Source organism: Callospermophilus lateralis, chromosome 5 (genome assembly GCF_048772815.1).
Source record: "Callospermophilus lateralis isolate mCalLat2 chromosome 5, mCalLat2.hap1, whole genome shotgun sequence".
NCBI classification, from domain to species: domain Eukaryota; kingdom Metazoa; phylum Chordata; class Mammalia; order Rodentia; family Sciuridae; genus Callospermophilus; species Callospermophilus lateralis.
In genome coordinates this window covers 34441801-34468918 of record NC_135309.1, presented here as the reverse complement: position 1 = coordinate 34468918, position 27118 = coordinate 34441801, and the positions used below count along the sequence as shown (strand labels likewise).

The following is a 27118-nucleotide window of genomic DNA, read 5'->3' as shown; positions in this document are numbered from 1 at the left end:
ATGTAAAGAAATGACAGGTTTATTTGTTTATTTCCAGTATTCAAAGAGTTGCTTAGTAGGATTGAACAAGAGAAATATGGTGTTCCTCATATTCCAAAAATTGCTGAAAAAAAAAGTAATCGGCATTCAATTCAAGATGTCCCAGGAGATATTGAACAGACATCACAGGAGAAAGGAAATAAGAAAGTTAAAGCAAATACTGTTTCAGGTGGAAGAAACAAAATCAGGAAAATTCTGGATAAAACACGATTTAGTATCTTGCCTCCAAAGCTATTTAGGTAGGTACTGTCACTCTCTGTCATATAGGAATTTTTATATTGATTGTAAAATTTTTATTGTGGGAGAAGGAAGTTTGGGTCATTTCTTGTTTTTTTATGTAGCTATTGCATTATAAAGTCTTGTAGCAATCTATAATAAGAAAACAAATTCTAAATTTCTCCCCATGGCTTTTATGAAGTTACCACTGTTAAATTATATAATATTCTATTGATGTTACTTTAAATTTTAGAAAACACTTAGTTTTTTATTCTGAGACCTGTTTTTATATATTTTTTGGTCAAATTTCAGACCCTGGTCTAATTTGGACAATCTTAGGACACATTTCACTGCTACCATCATTTTTTTTGTTTTGGTTTGGTTTGGTTTTGGTTTTAAATCATGGCACCATTTTCCCCCTCCTGAAGTCTAATGCTAAACTTTGGTCAAACCTATTTTTTTATTTCAAAAGCAGAATATCATCAAAACTAAGTAATACCTGAAAATTTTATATGTAAATTAAAGTCTGTGAAATACCAATTAAGTCAGTCCACTGATGAGTCATGGTTGAGAATGCCTCTAGTGTATATTATATTATATGGGTATATATCTTATAGATGTACATATATTGTTATATTTTATGATTATTATGTTATATACTATACATATATATAATACAGAACTTTTGTAACTGCTTTCATAAAGCAGTTCTGAGAACACTAAAATATAGGTATAATACTTGTACATAGTAGGCTCTCAAGTAATACTTATCAAGTACGTTAAGATAGTGAATTAATCAGAAGAAAAAAGCATATTCAAAGAACCACATATATAATTTTCAGTATTTTTTAATAGTTAAAATTCTCAAAGAGTTTAAAGATCAGAAAATGCTCTTCCTAAAGCTCTAATTTCCAACCAGAGAAGTACATTTGCCCTTCCTTTAATTTGTCATGCATAGATTGAAATATCCTAAGCTTTGTTCCTAATCTCTCTCTCTCTCTTTCTCTCTCTCTCTCTCTCTCTCTCAAATTCATAACTCATTTTGTGAGTGTGCCTTGCTTTCCTTGAAGTAAAGGATTTATAAAAATCATAACCTTAAATAGCAGAATTTGCTAATATTGTACATACTATAGCAAACATTATAAGAAAATTCTTGTTCTCACAAATGGGGATCAAGTAAGGAGAATATAAAAGGCACCAGCCCACATTGAAGAGGTTGGGGTCAGTTTTGTGATGACCAGAAGTCACTGTGGGAAATAGAGACCAGAAGACAGAAAAGAATTCACAAGCAGAGTATTTTAGAAGGTAGTGCTCTGACTTGTACTTTTAGAAACCCCAGTGGGTTTGGTCTGGAATCTTTTAAGTGATTCTCATTTTGACTGGTAGCAGAGTTGAGACATGTATATCATTTAAAACCTGAGAATACTGTTAATTATTACTCACCTCAGCTTGTTAGTGTTGAATTCTAGTAAGCTATACTCAAGTTTCAGGCAAATAAGTCAATATATCATCTCCACATAATCCTTTGGGAAATGAGAATTAGTTACTGTGCATGGATTCTATCTTTGCTTACAGCAGGAAGCATGGAAGTTGAGATCACCTGTAGTCAGTTGAGTATCTTCTTCATTATCACCTTATATTGGTACCAAAAAAAGAACATAAAAATAAAATATAACATAAAAATCATATTCTACTATTCTAGTAGAATAGTTTCACTTAAACGCAGAAGGATTTTTCTGAATTTAATTTTCCTCATTTATTAACCAAGAAATATTTACTGTTTTGCTATGAGTACAAACATGAATAAAATGTGCCGCACTTTAGTTGTCTTTACGAAACATGTTTTAATGAAGTAAAATACTAATAATTTCAGCTACAGAAGTTTAGTTAAATACATTGTACTGCAGAGTGCAAAAATGACTAGAAGGGAAAATACCAAGATGTTGATTATGGGAATTTTATAGATAATTTTTCCCTTCTTCCCTTCCTTTCTGTATTCTTCAGGATTTCTGCTTTGAATATTTGTTATCTTTTAATTGAAATGACTGCAATTACTGGATATCTTTTATATGCCCAGATGCTTTGGGAGAGGCATCAAGAACAGACTTCATTTGTTCCTTTAGCAGTACTTACTTCTGTGAGAGTAGGGTGTGAGTTTTCAGAGAGGTGTAGGAGAGAATTTCAGTATCTCTAAAAGGAACAAAGAAAGAATGTAAGGAGATAAGAATAAATAATTCCAAAATCCTAAATCATATATACTATTGATTATAACATACCCAATAGTAGACTATTTTGCTTGCTTATCAGGAATTATTTTTATTCTCCAACTTCTTATCAACATACTTTTTTTGTTTGCTTTTGATATTTGAGTTATTTTTTATGTTCATATTGATGCTATTTTGTAACCATTATAGTTCTATAATATAAAACTAAGTACTTTATTCTCAGTGAATCTAGTGTCAGGGAATTGTTGAGGAATTTTTCACAACTGTCTTATTTCTATTATTGCATCACCTCTCAGGAAACTGTTTTGGTAAGAGTTGATGTACTTATTTGCCAAATAGGCTTTATCAATTCAGCTTCAAGCATGAACATTTTGCCATGTAGATACTGTATCATTCCTGTCATAGCATGGATTGTACATGACAGTATAATTTTCATTTATATATACTCACACCTTAATTGCCATGAATTTATAACCAGTTTTTCATGACTACAGCAGCAAAGTGGCATAACAATTCATTATTAGAAAGCAGAGTTAATGTTAAATAGCATCAGTGTGATATAAGGTCTTTTAGTAGTTCATGAACATCTCTTAGCATCTATAGTGAATTCCAATTTGCTATAACTAATGCAACTAATTCCCTTTTATAGACAATTCTAACTTTTAATATCATTTAGGTTTCTTCTACTTGATTAACAGGACTAACTAATTTCTAACTTTAGTTTCTTGGACTCAGTTTTCTGACCCTCTGTCCAAATGTTGGTACGTGTGTTTTCAAAAACTGAAAGAAAAAAAATGCTGTTGCTTCAAAACAAAATCTTTATTTCTACTTAAGAATCTATGAAAGCTGTCCTTCTTTAAAACAATTAACTGTGACATCTAGGAATATAAATTATAAAGAGCCAATTTAAGGTAATCTCAAATTACTTATCAGATAGGATATTTCCTTTGTCTTACTTTTCAGATAGATTCCTTTTCTCCTTGAGAACAAATTGTTCCCATACTGTCCTCTTCTGCATTTCAATATAAATTAATTAAAATAAATATCCTTTCTTATGTTTGTGTGGTTCTCATTTTAATTTTGGTAAAATTACTTTATCTTCTTTGCCAAAATATTCACCTTCTTTACCTATTTTAATCCTTATACTAGTTTGGGGGTACAGATATGAGGAAAACCAAGGTCCAGCAAGAGAAAGAAATTTGCCTGAGGTCAAACAGCTAATAACCCAGGTCTGTCTGACATCAAAGCTTGCTCTTAAAACAGTAACAAGAAGTCTTTGCTTTCTTCCACATTTCTTTTCCCAACTCTTCAGCTGTCTGTCCTGGCCCTCTCTTTCTTGTATGGCTGTTAACAGTTCTTTAGCTATTTAAAAATTCTCTAGCATCATTTTCTAATCTGCCTAAATCATGTTTTACTTCTAACATATTCTAAATATACCCCGTATCACTCATTTTTAATACTGTAGCCTTATCCTTTCCATGATAATAGGTAAGTATTCTGTGATACTGCCTGTTTGAATGTACAACAAGTACTAGGCATAATGGTACATTGAATAAATTTAGGTGGGAACTAATATTAATGGAAAGTATTGGTTTTTGTTTTTTTAATATAATGAAAACCATAGAAGTGGTATTTTGCTAGTGATGCTGTTGGGAATCTTCTCCATGCCCTCCCCCATTGCTATCTTATGTTTATGTAGAAATGTTTTACTTTAAAATTTATATTTTGAGATCATAAAACTTAAGTAACAGTATATATATCCCCATTCCCCCACTTACAGGTAGATTTAGAGTTGCCTGTGAGATTCTTCTAAAATATTCTAAAAGAAGTTTTTTCTTTGCTTAAATTTGGCCACTTAATTAATAACTTTTTTTTTTTAATTTTAAAAGAGAATTAACTTTTGCTGCTTCCTTCCTATTCTGGATTTTGTATGTTGTAAGTAGGGAGGAAGGGACACTTTCTATAGTTTAGCTATGCATAGTTGGATACTTATATTAATGGACACTAAAATATGCATCCATGTATTAGCTGGCAAATTTTTCAAGGGCTCCCTAAACATTCAGGTTCAGTTTCTTTACCAAAACCAGTTGAAACTAAGTATGACTTTTTTATGATGCAGTAGAATTACTCAGATGTACAAATTAAATTTTACATGAACATAGTTGTTAAAAATATTTCTATTTTCATCATTGTAGTTATCCTGTTTTAAAAATTATAGTAATATTTTAATCCAGTTGTTTAGATCACCATTTTGAAATGGTTTTTATGCCTTAATGCACAGAGAATAAAAATGTTTACTGTTTAAATACCCTCTAATATTTTAAAGTGATATATGATTTTTTTTTTTTAAGTGATGGAGGCCTGAGCCAATCACAAGATGACAGCATTGTGGGAACAAGGCATTGTAGACACAGCCTAGCTATAATGCCTATTCCTGGAACACTCTCATCTAGTAGCCCTGATCTCCTACAGCCTACTACTAGCATATTGGACTTTTCCAATCCTTCAGGTAATGTTCACACATAATTTTATGAAGACAAATTGGTACCTAATGAATAGACAAATGGTTGGGCCATGCAGTAAATACTAAATTTGCTTGCCTGCTACCTTCTCTTAACCTCTAAGTGACTTCATGCTGAAAGCAGTAAGATTATCTTTTTATCTAAACTTGCATAGTACGTCCTCAAAAATTAAAGAAAAGTACGTAAAAACTACCCCTGACCACAGATTTAGATGTCTTTTGGTAATTATTATCTGAGCAGTGAAATGAAAACAGACACTTCTTAGCCAAGAAACATGTTATCCAAAGTATGAAAAATTTAAATGGCCTCGCTAATCTTTCTTAGGGATATATAAAAATGCCTTAGTAATTTTCTAAAAGCAGTGATTTTTTTTTCCTCAATATCTGAAGCTAAAGTAGTTGTTGTTATCAAAGTATTACAGCATCTTTTTCATTGCTCAGTCTTTCATTGTGAGACATCAAGTTAATTTTTTTTTATATATCTATTGATGCCCGGAGACAGAAATTATCACTTAACTTTACATATAATCTAAAATTTCACTCCAAAGGATCAACACCTTTTAAGAATCAACCTAGATATCATCATTTGAAGAAATTCAAAATGGCTTTTAATAAAAGACACATGCAATTAAGTGAGCAATATAATGTGTCCAGGGAAGAGAAAGGAAAAAAATGCTTCCACAAAGATCATCATATTTCTGGTGCAGCATAAATTTTCACTTCCAACAGCTAGTGTTAAGAAGGAAGGAAACTCAATTACATAAATCTCCATATTTGAAGAAAATACATAAGTGTAGCAGTAAAGTTTGTGTTTCATTATAGCAACTTACAACCCCAGGACATAACACAAAAACAGTAAGGTCATTCTGTACGGGGTTTTTTTTCCTTTTTAATTCAGTTGCCTCTTAACCACTAGAAAGTCTACTAAACCCATTTGTACAACTTATTTTCTATGTCATTATCAGTATTCTTTTCAAGAATAAATATTTTAGTGAATCATTACTTTGCTTAGAAATTTCTAGCAGTTTATCAGTGAGTGTTCACTTAACGATACAGAAATCACTCTCTCTCTCCTTATTTGATCAGAAGTTAACGTAAAGATTGCTACCCACCTGTCAAGTTAATTAACGTAAAAGAATAAGAAAGCAAGCACTGAAGTATCATAGGGGTAGGAAAATCTACCATCTGGATTCAGTTTCTGTTATATAAAGGAAATGTTACTACCAGTGTGGCACATTTTGCTGGGATAAACCTCCTTTCTTACCTCCTATTCTGATGTTATCCCCACTGTTTCTTCATCCTTTTTTGAATATGGCATATACCTGTAGAATTCTTTGTCCATGTGGTTTGGACAAAGAATTCTACAGGTATATAAACTTTTTCTTTTCATCAATGCTGAAATTAAATGTTACTCATCTGGGAAGTTCAGCTCCCTCTGCTGTGGTGGTTGCTACTTGCTCTTTTTTCAGAAGTTCCCAGCACATTTTTATGGCCTGTCTTTATTTATTATGTGATAGGTTAGAAATATCTTTTCGTGCCTGTGTGAATTGCGTTCTACAATGATGCTTGTTATACCATATATAAACTTTACAAAATGTTTTCGCACTACTAGAGCAGAAGCTAAATATACTTACATTTATAAGACAAGTATTTAGGGGTATGTGATACATAGATTTATTGAATTTTTGTCTGTATTTTTGCCATAGGCATATGTAGAATATAGGGCCAAGGTAATAAGGAATGGGCTGTGGGATAGGAGAGAGAATGAGAGAAGACGTAAGTTGAGATGTTAGATGGGGAACAAAGAAAAGAGGTTAAAATTGTTAAAATTTAGAAACTTTCAGTTAAGCCCCATGGAGCAGAAATTTAGGCCTCTGAAGAGGAGATACTGCCCAACTTGATTACAGATTGGGTCGCAATTTCTCTTCCTTGAAAACATTTTTAAAAGGACTTAAAATACCTTTTTAAAATCCATTGAGTGAATCTTAATATGGTTCAGTCTACAGACTGTGCCCATGTTAGTAATGTAAATGAATGCATATATGTATTTAACTTACAAAATATATTTTAAGCCCCAAAATGTGTGACTTTGTGAAAGGTCTTTTACCTAGTGGTGGTGGTATTTTTATTTATCTTTAAAAAATATTTTTTGACAACTAATTCAAAATTCATCTCCTCATATAATATGCAATCACACTGAAATTAGCACATCACATCCGTATATTGTAGTACCTATGTGTCATCAGCCAAGCTTAATCAGTCTTTATTCTTCAAGTATAAAATTGTTACTAGATCAAAATGAAAGTGGGGGCAGAACTACAAAACTGTTGAAAGTTTTATTTTAATTGCTGACATTTTTATGATTTTGCTTTTTTTTTTTTTTTTTTTGCTGCCTTACAGCTGTTGGTTTTTACTGTAAGTATTTTGGAATTCCATTCCTAGTCTTTGTGGTATTTTGTTATTTTCAAAAAGTCATATGGTACAGAATTGAGTAAAATAGAAAACAGAACTTTTTTTTCTTGTTACAAGGTAGAATTAACTGGCATTTATCCTTTTAGTCATTTTCTTTGGGAAAAAAATAAATGTGTATGTGTTATTTCTATATTCAGAGTGTACATGCTATTCTAAAGCTCATGAAAAGATTTTTGAAATTTTTAACCGAATGTAAGATTAAGCCTAAAAAATTCAGAGTGTGGCTAAAAGGAACTTGAAACTGAGGGGTTTTTTGTTTTGTTTTGTTTTGTTTTTGAGTTTGCAATAAAACTTTTTCCTTATTTTTTCATTTACTAGCACAAGACTTACTTGATTTACTTAATGTAGCAAACTTACTTCTGCATTGAAAGTCTGAGGGCCATTTTTTACTAGCTTTTAATTATAAAGAAACATAATCATAGTTTTTTTTTGAAAAATCTGGTGTACACGTTTCTATTTCCCAGAATTTTGTTAATTTTTTCATGTATTCTTTAAAACATTTATTATTCATAAAATGTGTATGCTATTCTTTTCATCTCAAATGCAATCTTGTACTTTTCTTTCACTTAGCAAGATACCTTGAATACTTTCCTGTATTAGAATGTGATGGTCTAGCAAAATTTTGTGGGGAGCACAGTCCTGAGATTGAACTGAGGGGCACTCAACCACTGAGCCACATCCCCAGCCCTATTTTGTGTTTTATTTAGAGACAGGGTCTCACTGAGTTGCTTAGTGCCTTGCTTTTGCTTGAGGCTGGCTTTGAACTCTAGATCCATTTAGCTCAGCCACAGCCTCTTGAGCCACTGGGATTTCAGGTATGCGCCACTGCACCCAATTCTACCAAAATTTTTAAGCAGCTGATAGAATTCTTTTCAGCAGTTTCCTATTAGTGGACTTTTACAGTGTTTTCTAAACACTTATGTCTACATGTTTTATATTTCCATTTCCATTATTGATTTATTTTGAATTTTGTCAGTAAAAATTTTTTCTCATTATATGAGTACCTGAAAAATATCATGGGTATTGCCTCTTGGCCTATAAAACTTAAAATATTTACTTACCTGGCCCTTCAGAAAAACAAGTATACCAAGGAATTGGTACACTTTATTTTCTTGGTAGATTTTTTACTACAAGAAATTGCCTTGTTTGGTTGATTATTGTCTTTCTTTGGCACACCATTTATTACTCTTTTGAATGGAAGTAAATTCCCCAAGAGCAAATTATCTCATTTATCACTGTATCTTTATCACTTGGAACATGTTGACACATACTAGCAATGTTAATGTTCAGTTAACAATTTATAGTAGAAAGAGTCTTTTTTTTTTTTTTTTTTTAAGGATATTCTTGTTCTTTCAGGGCTGGGGGTATAGTTCATTTGGTGGAGTGCTTACCTTGAATGCACAAGGCCCTAGGTTCAATCCCCACCACTACCAAAAAAAAAGGTCCTTTCATTTGAGTATCACTCCTGACATGTGTTCTCCCACTAATAACAATTATATATGTTTGTAAAGAATATATATGTAGTACTTATTTGTAAAATAATAGAGAAAGATTTACACTGTCGTTGGTGTCAGTAAAAAGAAATTATTTTCCTCTAATGTCTCAGTTTTCCAAGATGGCATTCATTATATTGGCAGATTCATCAGGGTTTGGATTATAGGGTACCCTTTGAATCCCACTTGTAGATCTGTGCTAGAGGTACCTCTGTATGATACTTGAATCTCTCTTATGTGATTAGAGAACATCTTTTCCTTGTCTAGGAGAACAGATGGTTTTAACAGAATGTAGCATTTTAACACCCCATTCAGCAAGATATACAACTGAGTGTTTCTTCCTAAAAGACTTTTCAGCATCAGGGAAAGAGAACATGAAGTATGTGCAAATTTCCCCCCCACCAGATTTTGTGAATAAATTCCCCTAAAGAAAGTAATACAAAGGATAAGGAAGTCCTCACCATTCCCTCAAGGTCCTCTAGTACTACTTGCTGAGGCTCAGCTTCCAAAGCTCTAGTAAACAGATCCAGTTCTGGAGCCCAGGACCCATTTGATGAAGAGGGTAGGATCAAAACAAGTAATAACTGTATATTGTTTGGTCTTTTATTAACAAGTTAAAATAATAGTGAAACCACTTTGTTTCTCCTCACAAACCAAAATACCCATCTGCTTCCAGTAATTTTCTAGGACATTGTAGAGAAGCATCTCTGATTTTAGTGGATCATTAAAGAGTCCGACCTTAAGCCTTGTAGTTTTCAGTCACCTGATGCTATTAGCAACAAATTAAGGGTTTGGCTCTTTGGCAAGAAATCTGAACAAGAAGTATATCCAATACTCAAATCTTTGAATATATCAAGGAAAAACAGTTAAATGCATCCTTCTTACAATAGAAACCTGAAAGCATTCTGCTTTCAACTTGACAGTAGAGCCACAGCATTCAGAATGCATTGGCCAAGACTCCTTTGGAAATACATTCATCTATATTCAGTTGAATCTTCCAGTCCCGGGAGCCAGTTTCTGTCTTTTGTGTTACTATCTGTGGTGGGGGGGCACCTTATTTCATAAAATTATTTCCTGCAGTATATGTTGCATTACTTTCTTTGTTCCCGTTAAGACAAATTTTTTAATTTTTTTTTCTCTTAAAAATTAGTTACCCAGGGGCTGGGGTTGTGGCTCAGAGGTAGAGCGCCTAGCATGTGTGCTGTGTTCAATCCTCAGCACCACATAAAAATAAATAAATAAAATAAAGGTATTGTGTCCAACTATAACTAAAAAATAAATAAATAATAGTTACCCACTAGCGTCTCAAAAGGCTGAGTCAGGAGGGTTCCAAGTTTGAGGCTAGCCTTAGCAATTTTGCAAGGCCCTATCCAAATCTTAAAGAGTTGGGAATTTGACTCAGTGGTTTAGAGTCTGTGGGTTCAATCCCCAGTACCAAAAACAAAACAAAGGAAAGGTTAGTAGTTTATATAATGCTCATAAGTCAATGCTAGATAAAAAGTTAACTGAGCCACCACAGTCTCCCCTATCCATTCCATTATAATCAACACACATACACTCACACACAGAAAAGCCACAACAAGAAACATTCCTGAATTTTTATAACAGTAACTTATTTTCATAGGAAATTTTTTACTATTTGTTTATGCTCTCAAATCACTTTTCCCTTATTTTAAAACATTAACATTAAACTCCCAGCATAATAAACATTGTTCTGGAAGTTTTAACCCGTACTCTATGATGAGAAAAAAGATTTAATCAAGTAGGACAGAAAAAATGAAAATATCATATCATAATGCGTATTATAGGAACAGGTGGAATTTATCTGTTAACAGCAGAATTCACAAGGGCAAAGACAGATATTTAAACATAAACATTTAAAACCCTTTCTTTGTTAGAAATACAATAGACTATTAAAATTGGGGAGATCTTTACCTCTGTAAAGTAGAGTGGGTGTTCATATCTATTATGATTCAGTGGGGAAAAGCATATAGGATATCAAAAGGTATTTTAGAAAAGAAGAAATACTAATTATTCTTTAAGCCAATACCAGTTACTGAATCTCATCAATAACTGAAGAAATGAAAAATAAAATAATTACATATTTTTGGAGGAAAAAGGGCTTTCAAAAGGAGGAAAGTGAAGTAAAATATTATTCTATAAACCATTTAAATAAGGATCAACAATTTTATGCTCTCACATTTGAGGATTATAAAATATAATCTCACTGGGGGACATTTTGGCAATGTCTCAAAAATCTTCAAGAGCCAAGCACAGTGATGCATGCTTGGCTGTAATGATGTAATGCCAGATAATCAGGATTCTGAGGCAAAGGGATCATAAGTGCAAGGCCAGGCTAGGCAACTTAACAAGACCCTGTCTTCAAATAAAAGGAGTTGGAGATGTGTAATGCAGTGATAGAGCTACAGTACCAGAAGGAAAAACTAAGGCTTAGCTTTTTTTTTTTTTTTTTTTTTTTTTTTGAAGGTTTTCACAGAGGAAATAATCTGATTGCCTACAAATATTTATCTATTTTGGGGGTGAGGAAGGAGTCTAGGTCATAATATCTTAACAAATATGTAAAATGGTAAACAATAAATGTTTATCATTAGGGGTTTGGATAATTGAAATATATTAATTGTTATATATTATGGAGTTCTTTGCCTGTATTTAAAATAATTTTATAGAACATTGACATCATAATGTTTATAATAAACGAAAAAAATATAAGTTCTAAGCCAGACAATAATATGATCCTAATTTTTATCTTTCTGAACATGTATTATTGTGTTTTGTCACCTAAAAAAAAAAATAGTAGGTAACATTTTTATCAATAAATACCACAGTGATTTCTATATGAATAATTAATCACCTACACGAAATAGGAAAATAAATTGCAACATTTACAGAAATAGTTATGTTCCAAATTGTTTTTGAAGAGTTTAAAAGTAATTTTCATGAAAATAATAAGGCATTTTTTTTATTTATATAGATATTCCTGATCAAGTTATAAGAGTTTTCAAAGCAGATCAGCAAAGTTGCTACATTATCATCAGTAAAGACACTACAGCTAAAGAAGTAGTTTGTCATGCTGTTCATGAATTTGGTTTGACTGGTGCATCCGACACATATTCTCTTTGTGAAGTTTCTGTTACTCCAGAGGGTGTCATAAAGCAGAGAAGACTTCCTGACCAGTTCTCCAAATTAGCTGATAGAATTCAACTCAATGGAAGGTGAATAAGCTTCTTAGTGATTGTGATTATTTGGGGACGGGGGGAGTTTATGATTCCCTGTTAAAAAGCGTATTTTAAGTACAAACGTCATGTTTTATTACTACCGAATTCTCTCTAAAAATTGTAAGTAGGGTTTCTCTAAGCTTTTGTTGTCTTATAATTATAAAATAGAATCTTAGGATATTCTTAAGACTTCCATAAATTGTAGATAATAAAAGAGAAAACAGTTTGCTAACTTTTTAAGAACCAGCCTCACTAAAAACAAGATGCTGGTAAATCAGAGCTGAGTGAGGTGGTGCACACCTGTAATCCTAGCAGCTCAGGAGGCTGAGTTAGGAAGATCATGTGTTCAACGCCAGCCTCACTAAAAGCAAGATGCTAAGCAACTCAGTGAGACCCTGTCTCTAAATAAAATACAAAATAGAGCTGGGGATGTGGCTCAGTGGTTGAGCAACCCTGAGTTCAACTCCCAGTAGCCCCTTCTGCCAAAAAAAAAAAAAAAAAAAAAAGTTATAAAATCAGTAGTGTGTTCTAATGCTTGTTTTTTTGTTTGTTACAGAAGAGGCAGCAGAATAATACAAATCTGTATCAGTATCTGAATATGCATATGTATTAATGTATAAATTTAGGGTTTTTAGATGTAGATGGACAGCATGCCTTTATTTATTTTCTTATGTGGTGTTGAGGATCAAACCCAGTGCCTCACACATGCTAGGCAAGCACTCTGCCACTGAGCTATAGCCCAGCCTTAAATTTAGTTTTGAAATGCCTCGTGTAGGCAAAAGAAACCATTCATTATTCTTTTCCAAATAGTTTTACTTTTATGAATGTACAGAATTTTTAAATTTTTGTCTGAAAGTTATTGGATAATCTAGAAGATTGTTTTGGTATTATTCCTTTCTCTGATAACTTTCTCTGAAAATAATCTTTTTTAGTGACTCAGTTTTACATGTAGAACCTTGGAAACCTTAAAATGACAGTCTGTCATGGTTGCCTCAAGTCTGCTTGTAGGCTATACAATTTATGGCATTAGAGATGAACAAAATAAAGGCTGGAAAAATTTTTTTCTTTGATAATAAAAAAATATATGAACACAGCCCAGTGTAGTAGCACACACCTATAATCCCAGCTACTCGGGAAGTTGAGGCAAGAGGGTTGCAAGTTTGAGGCCAGCCTCAGCAAGTTAGCAAGACCCTATCAATAACATACAAAGGGCTGGGAGTGTGGTTCAATGATAGAGCACCCCTGGGTTCAATTCCCAATATCATTAAAAAAATAAATAGATATATAGATAAATTTAGCTGAATTTGTATTATTAACACCCTATACAATATAGTTCCAACTATAAATAGTGTAGGTCCATCTCTCAGCTTTTAAGTGTCATAGAAATGTTGATTTAAGAGAAGAAAGGAAAATTAAGGTCTTTTGTACAGATACCAATTAATGCTGTTTGCTAGAATGAGAGTTATATTTGACTATCAAAGAAACCACTGGTGGAAAAGTTTCCTTTCCTTCACTTGGAAATTTAGGGAAATAAATAAAACAGAAAGAAGTGAAAATAGCAACAGCTTCTAAATAGATATGTAAACAGTCTTGATTCATGTGCTTATTTCACTTGAATCATGATTTCTTCTGTCCATAAACAAATATTTTTATAATACAGCTGTATGTCAGATAATATTCTAGGTGTTGGTCCTCAAGAGAGCTTTTATTCTTAAGAACATGCATACATGGGGCTGGAGTTATAGCTCAGTGGTAGAGTGCTTGCACAAATGAGGGCACTGGGTTCAAACCTCAGCATCACATACGTAGCAGAGGTACACACCTGTAATCCCAGCAGTTTGGGAGACTGAAACAGGAGGATGGAGAGTTCAAAGCCAGTCTCAGCAAAAGTGAGGCACTAAACAACTCAATGAGACCCTGTCTCTAAATAAAAATACAAAAAGGGGCTGGGAATGTGGCTCAGTGGTTGAGTGTCTCTGAGTTCAGTCCCTGGTACATAATAAATAAATAAATAAATAAATAGTATTGTGTCCACCTACATTTAAAAGAAAAATTTAAAAAAATATATACACACATGATTGTTTACACAGGGCGAGTAATTTCATCAATGATTAAGTTCCCAGCATAATGAACACTAATTTAAAAAATATTAGATTCTTACTCTGTCAAATGGCTGAATAAGAGGACAGCTCCTTAGAAATCTTCTCATTTGGTGGGGTCTAGTGGCACATGCCTGTAATCCCAATAATTTGGGAGGCTGAGGCAGAAGGATCAAAAGTTTGAGGACAGCCTTAGCAACTTAGTGAAACCCTGTCTTAAAAAGGACTGAGAATATAACTAACTCAGTAGTAAAGTGCCTCTGAGTTTAATTCCCAATACTCCCACTCCCCCCCCCCAAAAAAAAAAACTTTTCATTTAAATTGTTTCCATTTCATATATGAGTGAACATTCTACATAGTAAAGTGATATTTTTGAAACCCATAATGAAAAGGGACAGCACTCTTACAAATGAAATTACATGTATGATCACATTTATGAAGAAATTTTTTTCCTTTTAGGTATTATTTAAAAAATAATATGGAAACAGAAACTTTATGTTCAGATGAAGATGCTCAAGAACTAGTTAAAGAAAGCCAATTATCCATGCTACAGCTCAGTACCATTGAGATGGCCACCCAATTATCAATGAGGGACTTCGATTTATTTCGTAATATTGAGCCTACTGAATATATTGATGACCTTTTTAAGTTGGATTCCAAAACAGGAAATACTCACTTGAAAGAGTTTGAGGACATTGTAAACCAAGAGACATTCTGGGTTGCCTCAGAGATTTTAACCGAATCAAATCAACTCAAACGAATGAAAATTATTAAGCATTTTATTAAAATTGCACTTCATTGTCGAGAATGTAAGAACTTCAATTCCATGTTTGCAATAATAAGGTAAGTTAGTACAAATAGGAACAGATATCTGTATGTTTTTTTTTTCCATGCTGTTACACATGAAGCTGATTTTCTGCATAGGTATTAAGTGCCTAGGAAAAGAAAAGTTCAATTAATAAGACTTCAATGAAGCATTATTAGATTTCATGCACTTTCCCATCAATACTATTAGAATGGAATTTTTGTTTCTTCCATCTTTCTGTCGCTTAAAAATACCTCCCCTTTTTAATTGAATGCGAATCATTCCCTTCCCACCTTTTTTCCCCTCCTTTCAATGATCACACCCTTTTTGATGCACGCCCAGTGAGCTAGTCTTTATCATAGACTTATGATAAAGATACTTAAACATGCATAGAACATAGATTTATGTACTATGCATGTTTAAGTACCTGCCTCACTATTATTTGACACTGAAAAATCAGTGTGGTATCGATTTTCTGACCTAAAATTGCTGTTTTGAAATAACAACCAAAATACTATAAAACCATTTGATAAGCTCTTCCTATTTGCCAGGCACTACATGGGGCATTATGGGACATATTGTTATTTAAGCAAGCTAAGCCGTTAGAATTAAAAAATTCTTAAATGTTTATAAGCCTGGGATTTATAGATGGTTACATGAGCTTTCCCTACTACCTTCTGTCTGCTTATTGTGAGAAGCCAATTCTAGATAATTTATTTTCTGACCTTCATCCAGCACACTGCTCATCAAAAAAAGGGATTCTTCTTAAAGCAGGTCTGATTTTAAAGAGGAAGGGAGTTATAGTTAGGTCAATTTGAAGGCTTTTTTTGTGTGTGTCTGTACTGGGGATTGAACCCAGGGCTTTGTGCATGTGGAGCAAGCGCTGTAGGCCATATTTTATATACAGCAGCCTAATTTTTTTTTCCTTCCCACTGCCACCAAAACACACATGTGTTCCTGTCACTCATGTGGGGTCTTTTTAAGAACTCTTTAATCATGAGTCTGTCATGGTAATATGATGCCCTTTGTAGTGAGTTAACCAGTGCTACAATTGAACTAGACACTGTAGAAGTATTGAATAGAGATTATCAAAGTGACTTTACAATCAGCTGTGCCTGTACTTGAATTTAGCCTCTCCCATGTAGTAGCAGGGTGTTGATGGGAAACTTAAGACTAGTTTTCTCATCTGTAAGATACAGGAGTTATACCACTTATCTCACATTTTTTTTTTTTTTTAACACTAGGTCTAAAATAGAAAAGAGATGCCACTGATAAACACTTGGAAGGCTAGAAAGTCACTCTGTATAGGAAGCATCAGGTAAAGGATTTGAGAGTTATAGGCTCAGTTTAGAGTATCCTATGAAGAAAATTGACATGGAGAGAGAGAGTGGATGATCTCTGTTTAAAAAGAGTATAGAAAGAAAATGGTAGAGGACTAAAAAACTAAACCTTGTATTATCTTCTGTGGGCAACTAAGAAGAGAGTCCAGCCAAAGATGGAGAATCATTACAAAGCAGCACAGTTATGACAGTGTAATTAAAGGCAGGGAATTTGAGAGAACGTGGTGGACAGTAGCTCAAAGAAGGGTGTAGGAAAGGCCCAAGGTTTAGTTAAGATGATTTGTTTTGTTACAAAGAACATTTATTATACACAATTTCCATAGTTTATGTGAATATAACTGCTTTGTATTCTTGTATTTGAATTCAGGTTTATCAAAGAATATACTCTTTTCATTGGAGATGGAATAGGTGAATCATTTTGTTCTGACCAAGATTAAGTAGCATTTTGTATTAAAAATAAATTTAATTTTTGAAAAAAACATTACATACACATAGAAAAAATTCAAAAGATACTTTAAAAAGTGCACAGTGTAGGGCTGGGGTCATGGCACAATGGATGAGTGTTTGCCTCACATGTATGAGGCATTGGGTTCAATTCTCAGCACCACATATAAATAAATTTTAAATAATAATAAATAAATTTTAAAAACAAGTTTAAAAAAAACTGCACAGTGTAAAGTAATTCTCTTCCACTTAATCTCTAGTCCATCCATATTTCTCTCCTATCTTGGTTTATTTAGGGGCTTATTGTTTGTTTTGTTTTGGGTTTTGGCAGGTTTATGTTCCCTGGTACCTCAGGTAATTTTCTTACACTTAGTTTCATGCTTTCAGAAATACCATTCCTGATTTTGAAAGTATTTTCTTTTTTGTTCAATTGGTTGGTCCATTTTCTTTCTATACTCTTTGATTGATCATAGAGATTATTCCAAATTAGTACCTATAAAGATGCCTCAGGGTTTTTTAAATGTTTTTTTTTTAAGTTGTAGATGGACACAATACCTTTATTTTATTAGTTTATTTTTGTGTCGTGCTGAGGATCAAACCCAGTGTCTCACACATGCTAAGTGAGCACTCTACCACTGAGCCACAACCCCAGCCCCAGATGCCTCAGTTTTTAAAGCAAGTACAGAGTATTCCTTTATACATTATTTGTGGATCGTTCTAAATTTTGACCTTAAGCTACTTAAGACAATGTATGATGTTTGTATTTGCTATACTTATGCCTTTTTTTTTCCTTTAATAATCATTTTTCTTTCTTGGAGATTCTACATTTTACATCTGTTTAAGAACAAATGTAAATGCTTTGATTTGAATCCAGTGTTGGCACTTAATAAGTGAACTGAGTTTTCTCATCTGTAAAATGGGGAATCATGGTAGTTCCTATATCATAGGGTTAATTCAGTGAATTAGTACATTGAAAGCTCCCAGAACCTTTCTATTATAGTTTGATTTATATTAACAATTTTTATTAATCTTAGGTTCACTTTGATGTAAATAGTGAAGTAGGAAAATATAGCTTACTTTGTTCCAGATGGCTTCTTGGTTATCCAGAATAATTAATCTTTTCTCCTAAAATATAATACTGTCATATACTAAAATTCCATACATTTTTTTGGTCTGTTTCTGGCATTCCACTTCATTTATTTATCTCTTCATTTACTGTTTAAATTGCTAAAACGTTAAATTTTAAGAACTGATAGACTTGTACTATTATCTGGCTATTTTCAGCATGTTTGTTTCATATGAACTTTAGTGTTAATTCATTTAATTCTTTTAAAAAGTTTTGTGGGTATTTTCAATGGATTACATTAAATAGATTAGATTGATTTAGCAGCTACTTGACATACCAATGCCTTGTTACACCTAAGAACAATTAACTTCACTTCTCATTTTCTTGTTTCTTTGGTAGTTATAGGTTGTTTATATAAATCTTGAACATTTCTTTGAATGTTTAATGCTGTTCTGAATGGGATCCTTATAATCACTTGTTGCACCTGCCTAAGGATTCTAACATTTATGTATATCAGTTTTATATACCCTAATCTTACTACATTTTAATTTCTAATAATTTTCAGTTAATTCTTTTGGGATTTTGAGTTAGACAGTCTAATATTTAAACTGCTAATAATAACTTGACCTTTTATTCCATTTATCTATTTTTTTATTTAGTCTGTTTCTATCTGCTGGTACTTTTACATTAAATAGTAATTGTAATTATGAGCCTCTATGCATAATTTGCAGCTCTTAATACAAATGTTTCCTGTGCTTCTTCATTAAACATAATGCAGACTGGGTTCAAAAATATATGATTGAATTCTCTTTTTACTGGTTTTCTAAATATTAGGGATAGTATTTAAATTAATTGTATATTAGTATTATAAATTATTTTAATAGTTTCCAGAAAATGAATTACCTTTCTAATCTGGTGTGAGCTCCATTTAAGCATGGTAAATTTTATAGTGTTGTATCTTTCTGGTTTGTGTGACTTTTTTGTGGATTTTAACACCAGTAGCATGCTGGCTTCATAAAATTTGAAAGTGTTCATTCATTATTTATGCTCTGTAACAATTTAAATCTCATTAGAGGTAATTATTTGGTTGAAAGTTTGAAAGAACTCACAAGTGAAATTCTCTGGGCCTTGATGTTCTTTAATAATCTCTGTAATCTTGAGACCAGGAGCAACGTAGTACACCTGTAATCCCAGCAACTTGGGAGACTGAGGCAGGAGGATTGCAAATTAAAGGCCAACCTCAACAATTTAGTGAGGCTCTGTCTCAAAATAAAAAGAGCTGGGAATGTAGTTCAATGGTAAAGTGCCCCAGTAACTATTCCCACCTCAAAAAAAAAAAAAAAATCTACAATGGCATGGGTATTTCAGTTTCAGTTTGTCCCAAAATAAAGGTCAGCACACTTTTTCTGCAGGTGAAATGCTTTCTGCTTTGTTGGCTATATAGTCTCCTTTTTGCTGGGGGGGGGAGGGGGGCGGTGCTGGGGATCGAACCCAGGACCTTGTGCATACAAAGCAAGCACTCTGCCAACTGAGCTGTATCTCCAGCCCTTATATAGTCTCTTAAAACTACTCAATTCTGCCATTGTAACATACAAGTACACCCATAAAAAGTAAGTAAACAAATGGTTGTAGGTGTGTTCCAATAAAATTTTATTTACAAAAATAGGCAGTAGACCTAATTTGGTCCACTAGTTGTCATTTGATGACCATAATGTATCAAATGACTGTAATATATTATTTGTTTTATCTGAATTTTAAAAAATTAACTTGACTTTGGACCAAATGAAAATAAGCTTTTTCCAGAAAATGGGCGCCGGGGGAGCAAAACTGGTAAGACTTACTCAAGATTGAAAATAGTTTCCCTGGTTGTAATGTGAAGATCACTCCAAATTAGATTATTCTGACTTCTTTAAGGATCTTTACTACTGATTGTGATAAGATAATATTGTAGTACCTTCAACATTAATAGTACGAGGGTTGGGATTATATTTACCCAATTCCTGTTTTTGTTTTTTTATTTTCCTAATATGGAGAGTTGCGGGGCTGAAGGGTGTAGCTCAGTAGTAGAGTGCTTGCCTGGCTTGCAGAAAGGCCCTAGGTTCAATCACCAGCACCATAAGGGGAAAAAAAAGAATCTAATATAGTGTTGGGCAAGTTGCCAGTGCTTAATTCATATTTATCAGTGGATGAATAAATAAAAAACATGTAAGTTTGAAATATTTTTTATAATATCATTATGGAATATTTGAGCATTAAAAAATCAAATTCTGATTCCATATAAATTTGATTTTATTCCTGTTATGAATGTTCCACTGTATTGATTTTTTAAAATATTTTATTAGTTGTTGATAAACCTTTATTTATTTATATGCAATGCTGAGAATTGAACCCAGTGCCTCTCACATGCTAGGCAGGCGCTCTATCACTGAGCCACAAAAAGAATGTATTAAGATTCTTTTGATTATAAGTCAGGAGCACAGTTACTGCTTTAAAAGGGACGGGAGGAGTAAAGCCTTTGCGCAGGGATGACACAAAACTCATGAAGCGTAGGGGCTGGGATGTGGCTCAAGCGGTAGTGCACTCGCCTGGCATGCCTGCGGCCCGGGTTCGATCCTCACCACCACATACAAAAAAAGATGTTGTGTCCGCTGAAAACTAACAAATATTTAAAAAAAAAAATTCATGAAGTGTTCCATATTTTTCTGAATACATGTATGAAGACATGAATGGTGTCAAAATACTTTGTTTACAATCAGTGACTTGAAAAATTGTGCTCTATATGTATAATATGAAATTAATTTCATTCTGCCATCATGAATAACAAATTAGAATAAATAAATAATTTGTTTTAAAAAAAAAAAATAAAGAATGGAGGGAAATTACCTGAGGGACAGATGGATCCCAGGAATCAACTGTGTTCTTAGGATCTTCTCTCTTTGTGAACTGTGCTCTGATTCTATTTGTTTACTTGATTCTCTTCTATTGAGAGAAGTACTAGAGAATGGAAACTACAAAAGAAACTGTATAAAGGCTTATGTGGTCCTTAGTCAACAAGCCCTTTGAAAGTGAGCACTGTTGACTCTCTGCTTTAGTATATATGGTCATCGATAAAAACACTTGTGTCACATACTCATTCTTGTACCAATTGTGTCAGCATAGTTGATACAAGATCAGTTTAGGTAATACGCCCACTCTATGACAAAGGTAGGAAGCAAGATAGAGAGGAGAAGGAAACATCATGGTTGATAGTCTCACTGAAATCAGAATCAGGAACTGTTTTCCAACAGAGGGAACACTGTTCATGGAAGAATAATGTTAAAAATGTTCTTCGCATATATTTTGAGGAACTCCATTCCTTCTAGATTTCACTGAACTAAAAAATAAAAATGAGAAAAAAATAAAATAAAAAATAAAAATGGGAATTAGGTACTGTTGAGAGCCACAGCCGAAGGGGCCCCAGCAACCTTCCAGCTGCCAGCAAACTTCCAGCTGCCAGCTGATGATTGGCTCACAGCGGCCCCAGCAAACTTCTAGCTGCCAACTGATTGGCTCCTCTGCGGTGATGCTCATTGGGCTGTTTCCCCGCCCTTTCAGACCACAGAGCTGCTCATTGGGGGACTTTTTTTGGCTCTGCCTTTTGAGCTGATTGTTTAGGTACTAAAAATGTAAAAGTTTGATCAGGTGTAACTATTGCTGCTGTACCATTATTTGACCCATCAGTGACTATATTTAGAGCATTCATGATAGGTGTTTTTCTTGTCATTTTTGGAAAAATTACAGGATGCAATGACCAAAAAGACAATAAAGGATTAGATGGTAAGTGGTTATCAAATGAAACATTAGATTTGCACATGATTATTGCCCAAGTATTTAACTCATTAGCTAACTCATCAATTTGATTCATAGTATATGGAGTAATAATTTTATTGAGAATTTTATTGAGTAATAATTTTATATAATTTTATTTATAATTTGCTGCTTTTGTTCCTTTGAGTATTAATTGTGCTACAGCCTCAGGATACCTAGTAAGAATAGTGTTAGGAGAATAAGATAAATGTATCCATAATAATGGACCTTTTTGCCAAAGTCTCCTGTAGGAATATTTTTTGTTGGTAGTACAATAAATAATAAAGGCAAACTTATATCAATTCTATCCAAATGCATATTTTCCATATATGTTTCAATGATTTTTAATGCCTTTCTTGCTTCAGGCGTTAACATTCGGGGTGAATTTGGATCTGATGCACCTTTTAGTATATCAAATAAAGGTCCCAACTCTCCTCTTGGTATACCTAGATAAGGCCTTGTCCAATTTATGTCTCCTAATAACTTTTGAAAGTCGTTAAGTGATTTGAGTTGATCTACTCGTATTTGAATTTTTGGTGGGCGGACCATGGTTGAGGATAATAGAACTCCTAAATAATTAATTGGAAAATTTAATTGTACTTTATCTATTGCTATCTCTAGATTATAATTTTTTAATAAGTTTGTAAATGTGGCATAACATTCTAGCAATGTGTTTTTATCTTTGTGTGCTAATAATACATCATCCATATAGTGAAATATTTGTAGTTCAGGATTTTGATTTCTAAGTGGCTGGATTGCTTTGTTAACATAAATTTGACACATAGTTGGGCTGTTAGCCATCCCTTGAGGGAGTGCTTTCCATTCATATCTCTGATCAGGACCTTCATGATTCAGTGCAGGGATAGTAAATGCAAAACGTGGACTATCCTCAGGATGAATTGGAATTGAAAAAAAAAAACAGTCTTTAATATCTATAGCTAAAACAAGGTACACTGTATGTTCTTAAAATTTCATGTGTATCTATGGTTATTTTGCCTGTTCTTATTTCTTAGTCTTATATATTTAACTCCCATGAGCTACCAAGCATTGTTTTAATTTGAGTAGTCTTTAACGCTGCTCATTTTACTATTTTTCTTTTTATTTCTCCAATCATGTCTTGGTTGGTTGAAGTTTGTTTTCTGTTCATTACTTGAAGAAGGACTTGTGGAAATTATATTTCCTGAGCATAATCAAAGTATCTTTTTGTTGCAATTCAACATGACTGACAGTTTGGCTATTGTTTCATACATCATTTCTTGGGGACTTTATAAACAGTGGCTCTTGAACTGATATTTTATGTGGCTATTTAGTTCATAAGATTTGCTTTACTTTCTCTTCTCTCCCACACTCCCAGGTTCTTCCTATTTCTCTGAAGTTATTTACATAGATGTTAACATATATAGTTTTACAAGACTCTGGCACCTGTTCAATTTGTAGATTCAAATCTTCCTTTATTTCTGGAAATTTTCCTCTAATTATACCTCCTAATTTTTTTTCAGTTCAATTTTTTCCTATTCTTCAGAAATACCAATTCTATTAATTTTATATATCCTTTGTTTTACATATTCATCATTTTCTCTCCAGTCCCTGTCAAGTCTGTCCATGTCCTTTGGTTGATTTTGTTAATCCTTTTGCTCATGACATTTGCACAGTAGTTTAGCAGTGTCTATATCTTTTAAAGGTTCCAGTGCAGCCCTCATTTCCGTGTTTTTTTTTTCCTTCCATGTTGCTCATGAACTTTACTAGTCAATTTTTAAATCAATTTCTCTTATATTTTCCCTAAGCTCTGGTTTCATTGCATTAAGCTCTTTGTTTATTTTATTGGTTTACTTGATATCACGACAGGTTATTGGTTAGTTCCAATTTTTCATTGTTGACAACATTATTCTGCCTTGTACTCTTTGTTTTTCTTTGTGAATACTTTGTTACAGATGCTGTATTTGTTCATTCCTTTTGAATGGAGTTTTTCCAGTACTTTACAAGAGGTTCTTGTGGGAGAGAAACTGGGAGTTGACCCTATATGTGAATTGTTTTACCCTTTAACTTTTCACAGCAAAGGGAGATTGGAAGTTTTAGGGCTTCTTACAACTCGGAGAGTTTTCTCTCTTCTATCCTGTTACAGAGCTTCCTACCAAAATATATCACTGTTCATTGATTTGATCTTATTTCCCTCATACTCCATGATAAAGAAGTATGTCCTACCCTGCCTAACCCCATAAACTTTTTTATTATTCCAAATAAGGGATTATTGGTTTTACCTAAAAAGGAGTTAACCTGCTATGGAGAACTCTGCTTGGCAGCTAGCTAGCTTGCTTGTTTTCTTTTTCTTTCTTTCTTTCTTTCTTTCTTTCTTTCTTTCTTTCTTTCTTTCTTTCTTTCTTTCCTTCCTTCCTTCCTTCCTTCCTTCCTTCTTTCTTTCTTTCTTTCTTCCTTTCTTCCTTTCTTCCTTTCTTCCTTTCCTTGCCCTGCCTAACCCCATTAACCTAAACTTTTTTATTATTCCAAATAAGGGATTATTGGTTTTACCTAAAAAGGAGTTAACCTGCTATGGAGAACTCTGCTTGGCAGCTAGCTAGCTGGCTTGTTTTCTTTTTCTTTCTTTCTTTCTTTCTTTCTTTCTTCCTTTCTTCCTTTCTTCCCTTTCTTTCCTTTCTTTCCTTCTACTGGGAATTGAGCCCATCTGCACTTTACTACTAAGCTACATTCCCCCAGCCCTTTTTATTTGAGAACTAGATCTTGCTAAGTTGCCAGACTGGCCTTGAACTTGGGATCTTTCTCCCTTGGCCTCCTGAGTTGCTTAAATAGAAGTGTGCCACCACACCTGGCTTTTGCCCCCTTTCATTCCATCTTTAGCTATAGACATCATTTTCAGCATCTTTTCATATACTCATTTGACCTTGCCTATTTTGGGGCAAGCATTCTAATGAGTTTAGGAATTAGATTTCTATCTCTTAGTTTCCTTAAAGATGAAATTTGCATTTCTGTTATTTTATTCATTCTTCTTATAATTGTTTGGGGGCAGTTTTGAAGAAATAAAGGAACAAAGATGTCATAACTTCAGAAGTCAAGAGAACATTTTAATGTGGTTTGGGTAAAAGTCAAATAAGGATTAACTGATAAGAAAATTGAGGCATACAATTTGTTTATATATATCCATACACAACACACACACACACACACACACACACACACAGTTCATTTGATAAACTTACCGATGTCACAGTAGTATAAAGGTAAAGAAATAGGGAAGAATTGCAACTCAGTGGGCATGAATATCTTCAAGTTACGGAATATCTGAACTTATTTAAAGTCCTATGGAATTGAAACATTAAATATTTAAGAGGCTTAAGGGACAAGATTAGAACCTATGGGTATATAAGCTTTAAAATTAGGGACATAGGTGAAAAAAATCTCAGGAAAAAAAAAATGCTACCACAGTTGTTGAACAATTGTTTCAAGCATTTCGTAAATCACTCTCAAATAGATGGTTTTTGTAAAGTTATGTCTGTGTAAAATGAACAACATTGTGATGTTTGAAGTTTTATTGTTTATGAAATTACTACAGTTGACACTTGCATGCAAACTATAAAGCTATGTGTGTACGTCTATAAGCAAATAAAATATATCCCTTTAAAAGACATTCTCCATGTTTTTTAAGATAAGGAAGTCCCTTTTATTTAATTTTTAAGTAATTCTTTTTTGTTTATTTCAGTGTATTAAATAGTTTCTGGGCTGGGAATATAGCTCAGGTGATAGAGTGCTTGCCTCACATATATAAGGCCCTGGGCTCAATTCCCAGCACAAAAAAAAAAAAAAGAGAGAGAGAGAAAATAGGTTCCTTATCTTTTGAGTAGTATTAAAACACTTGGTATATATATATACTTTTCTGACCTGAGTCTACCCTCTTCCCCTAAGTCCTTTTTTAATGTTTTTATTGTCATCTTTGGCAGTGGCTTGAACTTGGCACCTGTAGCACGACTCAGAGGTACTTGGGAAAAGTTACCAAGCAAATATGAGAAACATCTCCAAGATCTACAAGACCTTTTTGATCCATCTAGAAACATGGCAAAATATAGAAATATTCTTAGTAGTCAAAGTATGCAGCCTCCAATTATTCCACTGTTCCCTGTTGTCAAGAAGGATATGACATTTCTCCATGAAGGTATTTATAAAAATTACTTGAAAATCAGCATGTTTTAACTTCAGCTAATTCTATAATAATGGTTTATTATATATTCCAACTTAATGAGTATAAGTTACTGCCCAGACTCTGGCGCACACCTGTAATCCCAGCAACTCAAGAGGTTGAGGCGGGAGGATCATAAGTTCAAAGCCAGCCTCAACAATATAGAGAGGCCCCAAGCAACTCAGCAAGACCATGTCTCTAAATAAAATTTTAAAAAGGGCTGGGAACATGGCTTAGAGGTTAAGCACCTCTGAGTGCAATCTCTGGTACCAAAAAAATATAAAGAATACAATTTACTAAAGCTTATTTACACAGTTAAATACAATAAATTTTAGGCATCTAAAAGCCACTTTGTTAAGAACGAATAATGAAGTTTTTATTGCATGCATTAAAAATGCATACTTGATGTACCAAGATTAAACTCTTTGATCACATTTTTTTTTCAGTAATATTTTTCCTTCCAGCTTTTTTAAAAATTTTAAGTTATCCTCCTGAGTCCCCCAAATAGCTGGGATTAACAGCTGTACACCACCATGCCTAGCTAGATTGTCCTTTTGTTTTATATTTTTCTAAGAATTTTTTGTGTATCCTGGGTATGATATGGCTTGCCTTTCCTTTTGATGAACATTGAAAGTTCATCATTTTAAAAACCTGATTTATTTATAATCTATCTACATCAATTTTATAATCTATCTACATCAGTTTTTGCATGGTAATGATATTTTTTCTACTTTGTTAATTTGGTAACTATTCACTATTTTGTAATTTTTTTAATGTTATATACTAGATGTTGTACTTTATATATTTGTTAACATTAATTAAATAGACATTAGTACTATTAGTGTGTATTAGTACTATTAGTGTGTCAGACAACACAAGGAGCATTCCTTTAGGTACAAGTCTTTTGTGATGGAAATCTTTTAATTTTTGTTTATCTAAAATTTTCAGAACTGTATCTTTGGCAGCTACCATCTTTCAACATTTTAAAATAACATTTCATTGTCTTTAATTCTCACTGGTGTTTATAGGACACATTGAAATATATGGTTTGGTATTTTTCCTCAGTTTCAGAAAAATTCTCTGTAACACTGTCTTCATATGTTTTATTTGCCCTTTTCTTTTTTTTTTTT

The 27118-nt window shown here is 33.1% G+C and overlaps 1 protein-coding gene across 7 annotated transcripts in view; it reads left to right on the top strand.

The window, feature by feature from the left end:
• The window catches only part of Rapgef6 (Rap guanine nucleotide exchange factor 6), a 214685-nt gene that overhangs the window by 158091 nt on the left and 29476 nt on the right, over positions 1 to 27118 (top strand). For 4 of the 7 annotated variants that reach the window (XM_076856438.2, XM_076856440.2, XM_076856436.2 and 1 more), the window contains exons 16-20: positions 38 to 278; positions 4832 to 4989; positions 11959 to 12199; positions 14761 to 15144; positions 25753 to 25964. In XM_076856438.2, coding sequence (XP_076712553.2) covers positions 38 to 278; positions 4832 to 4989; positions 11959 to 12199; positions 14761 to 15144; positions 25753 to 25964 — 1236 coding nt within the window. Of the gene's footprint in view, positions 1 to 37; positions 279 to 4831; positions 4990 to 7401; positions 7417 to 11958; positions 12200 to 14760; positions 15145 to 25752; positions 25965 to 27118 lie in introns of all 7 variants that reach the window. The other 3 variants (XM_076856437.2, XM_076856439.2, XM_076856435.2) reach the window with 1 other exon arrangement.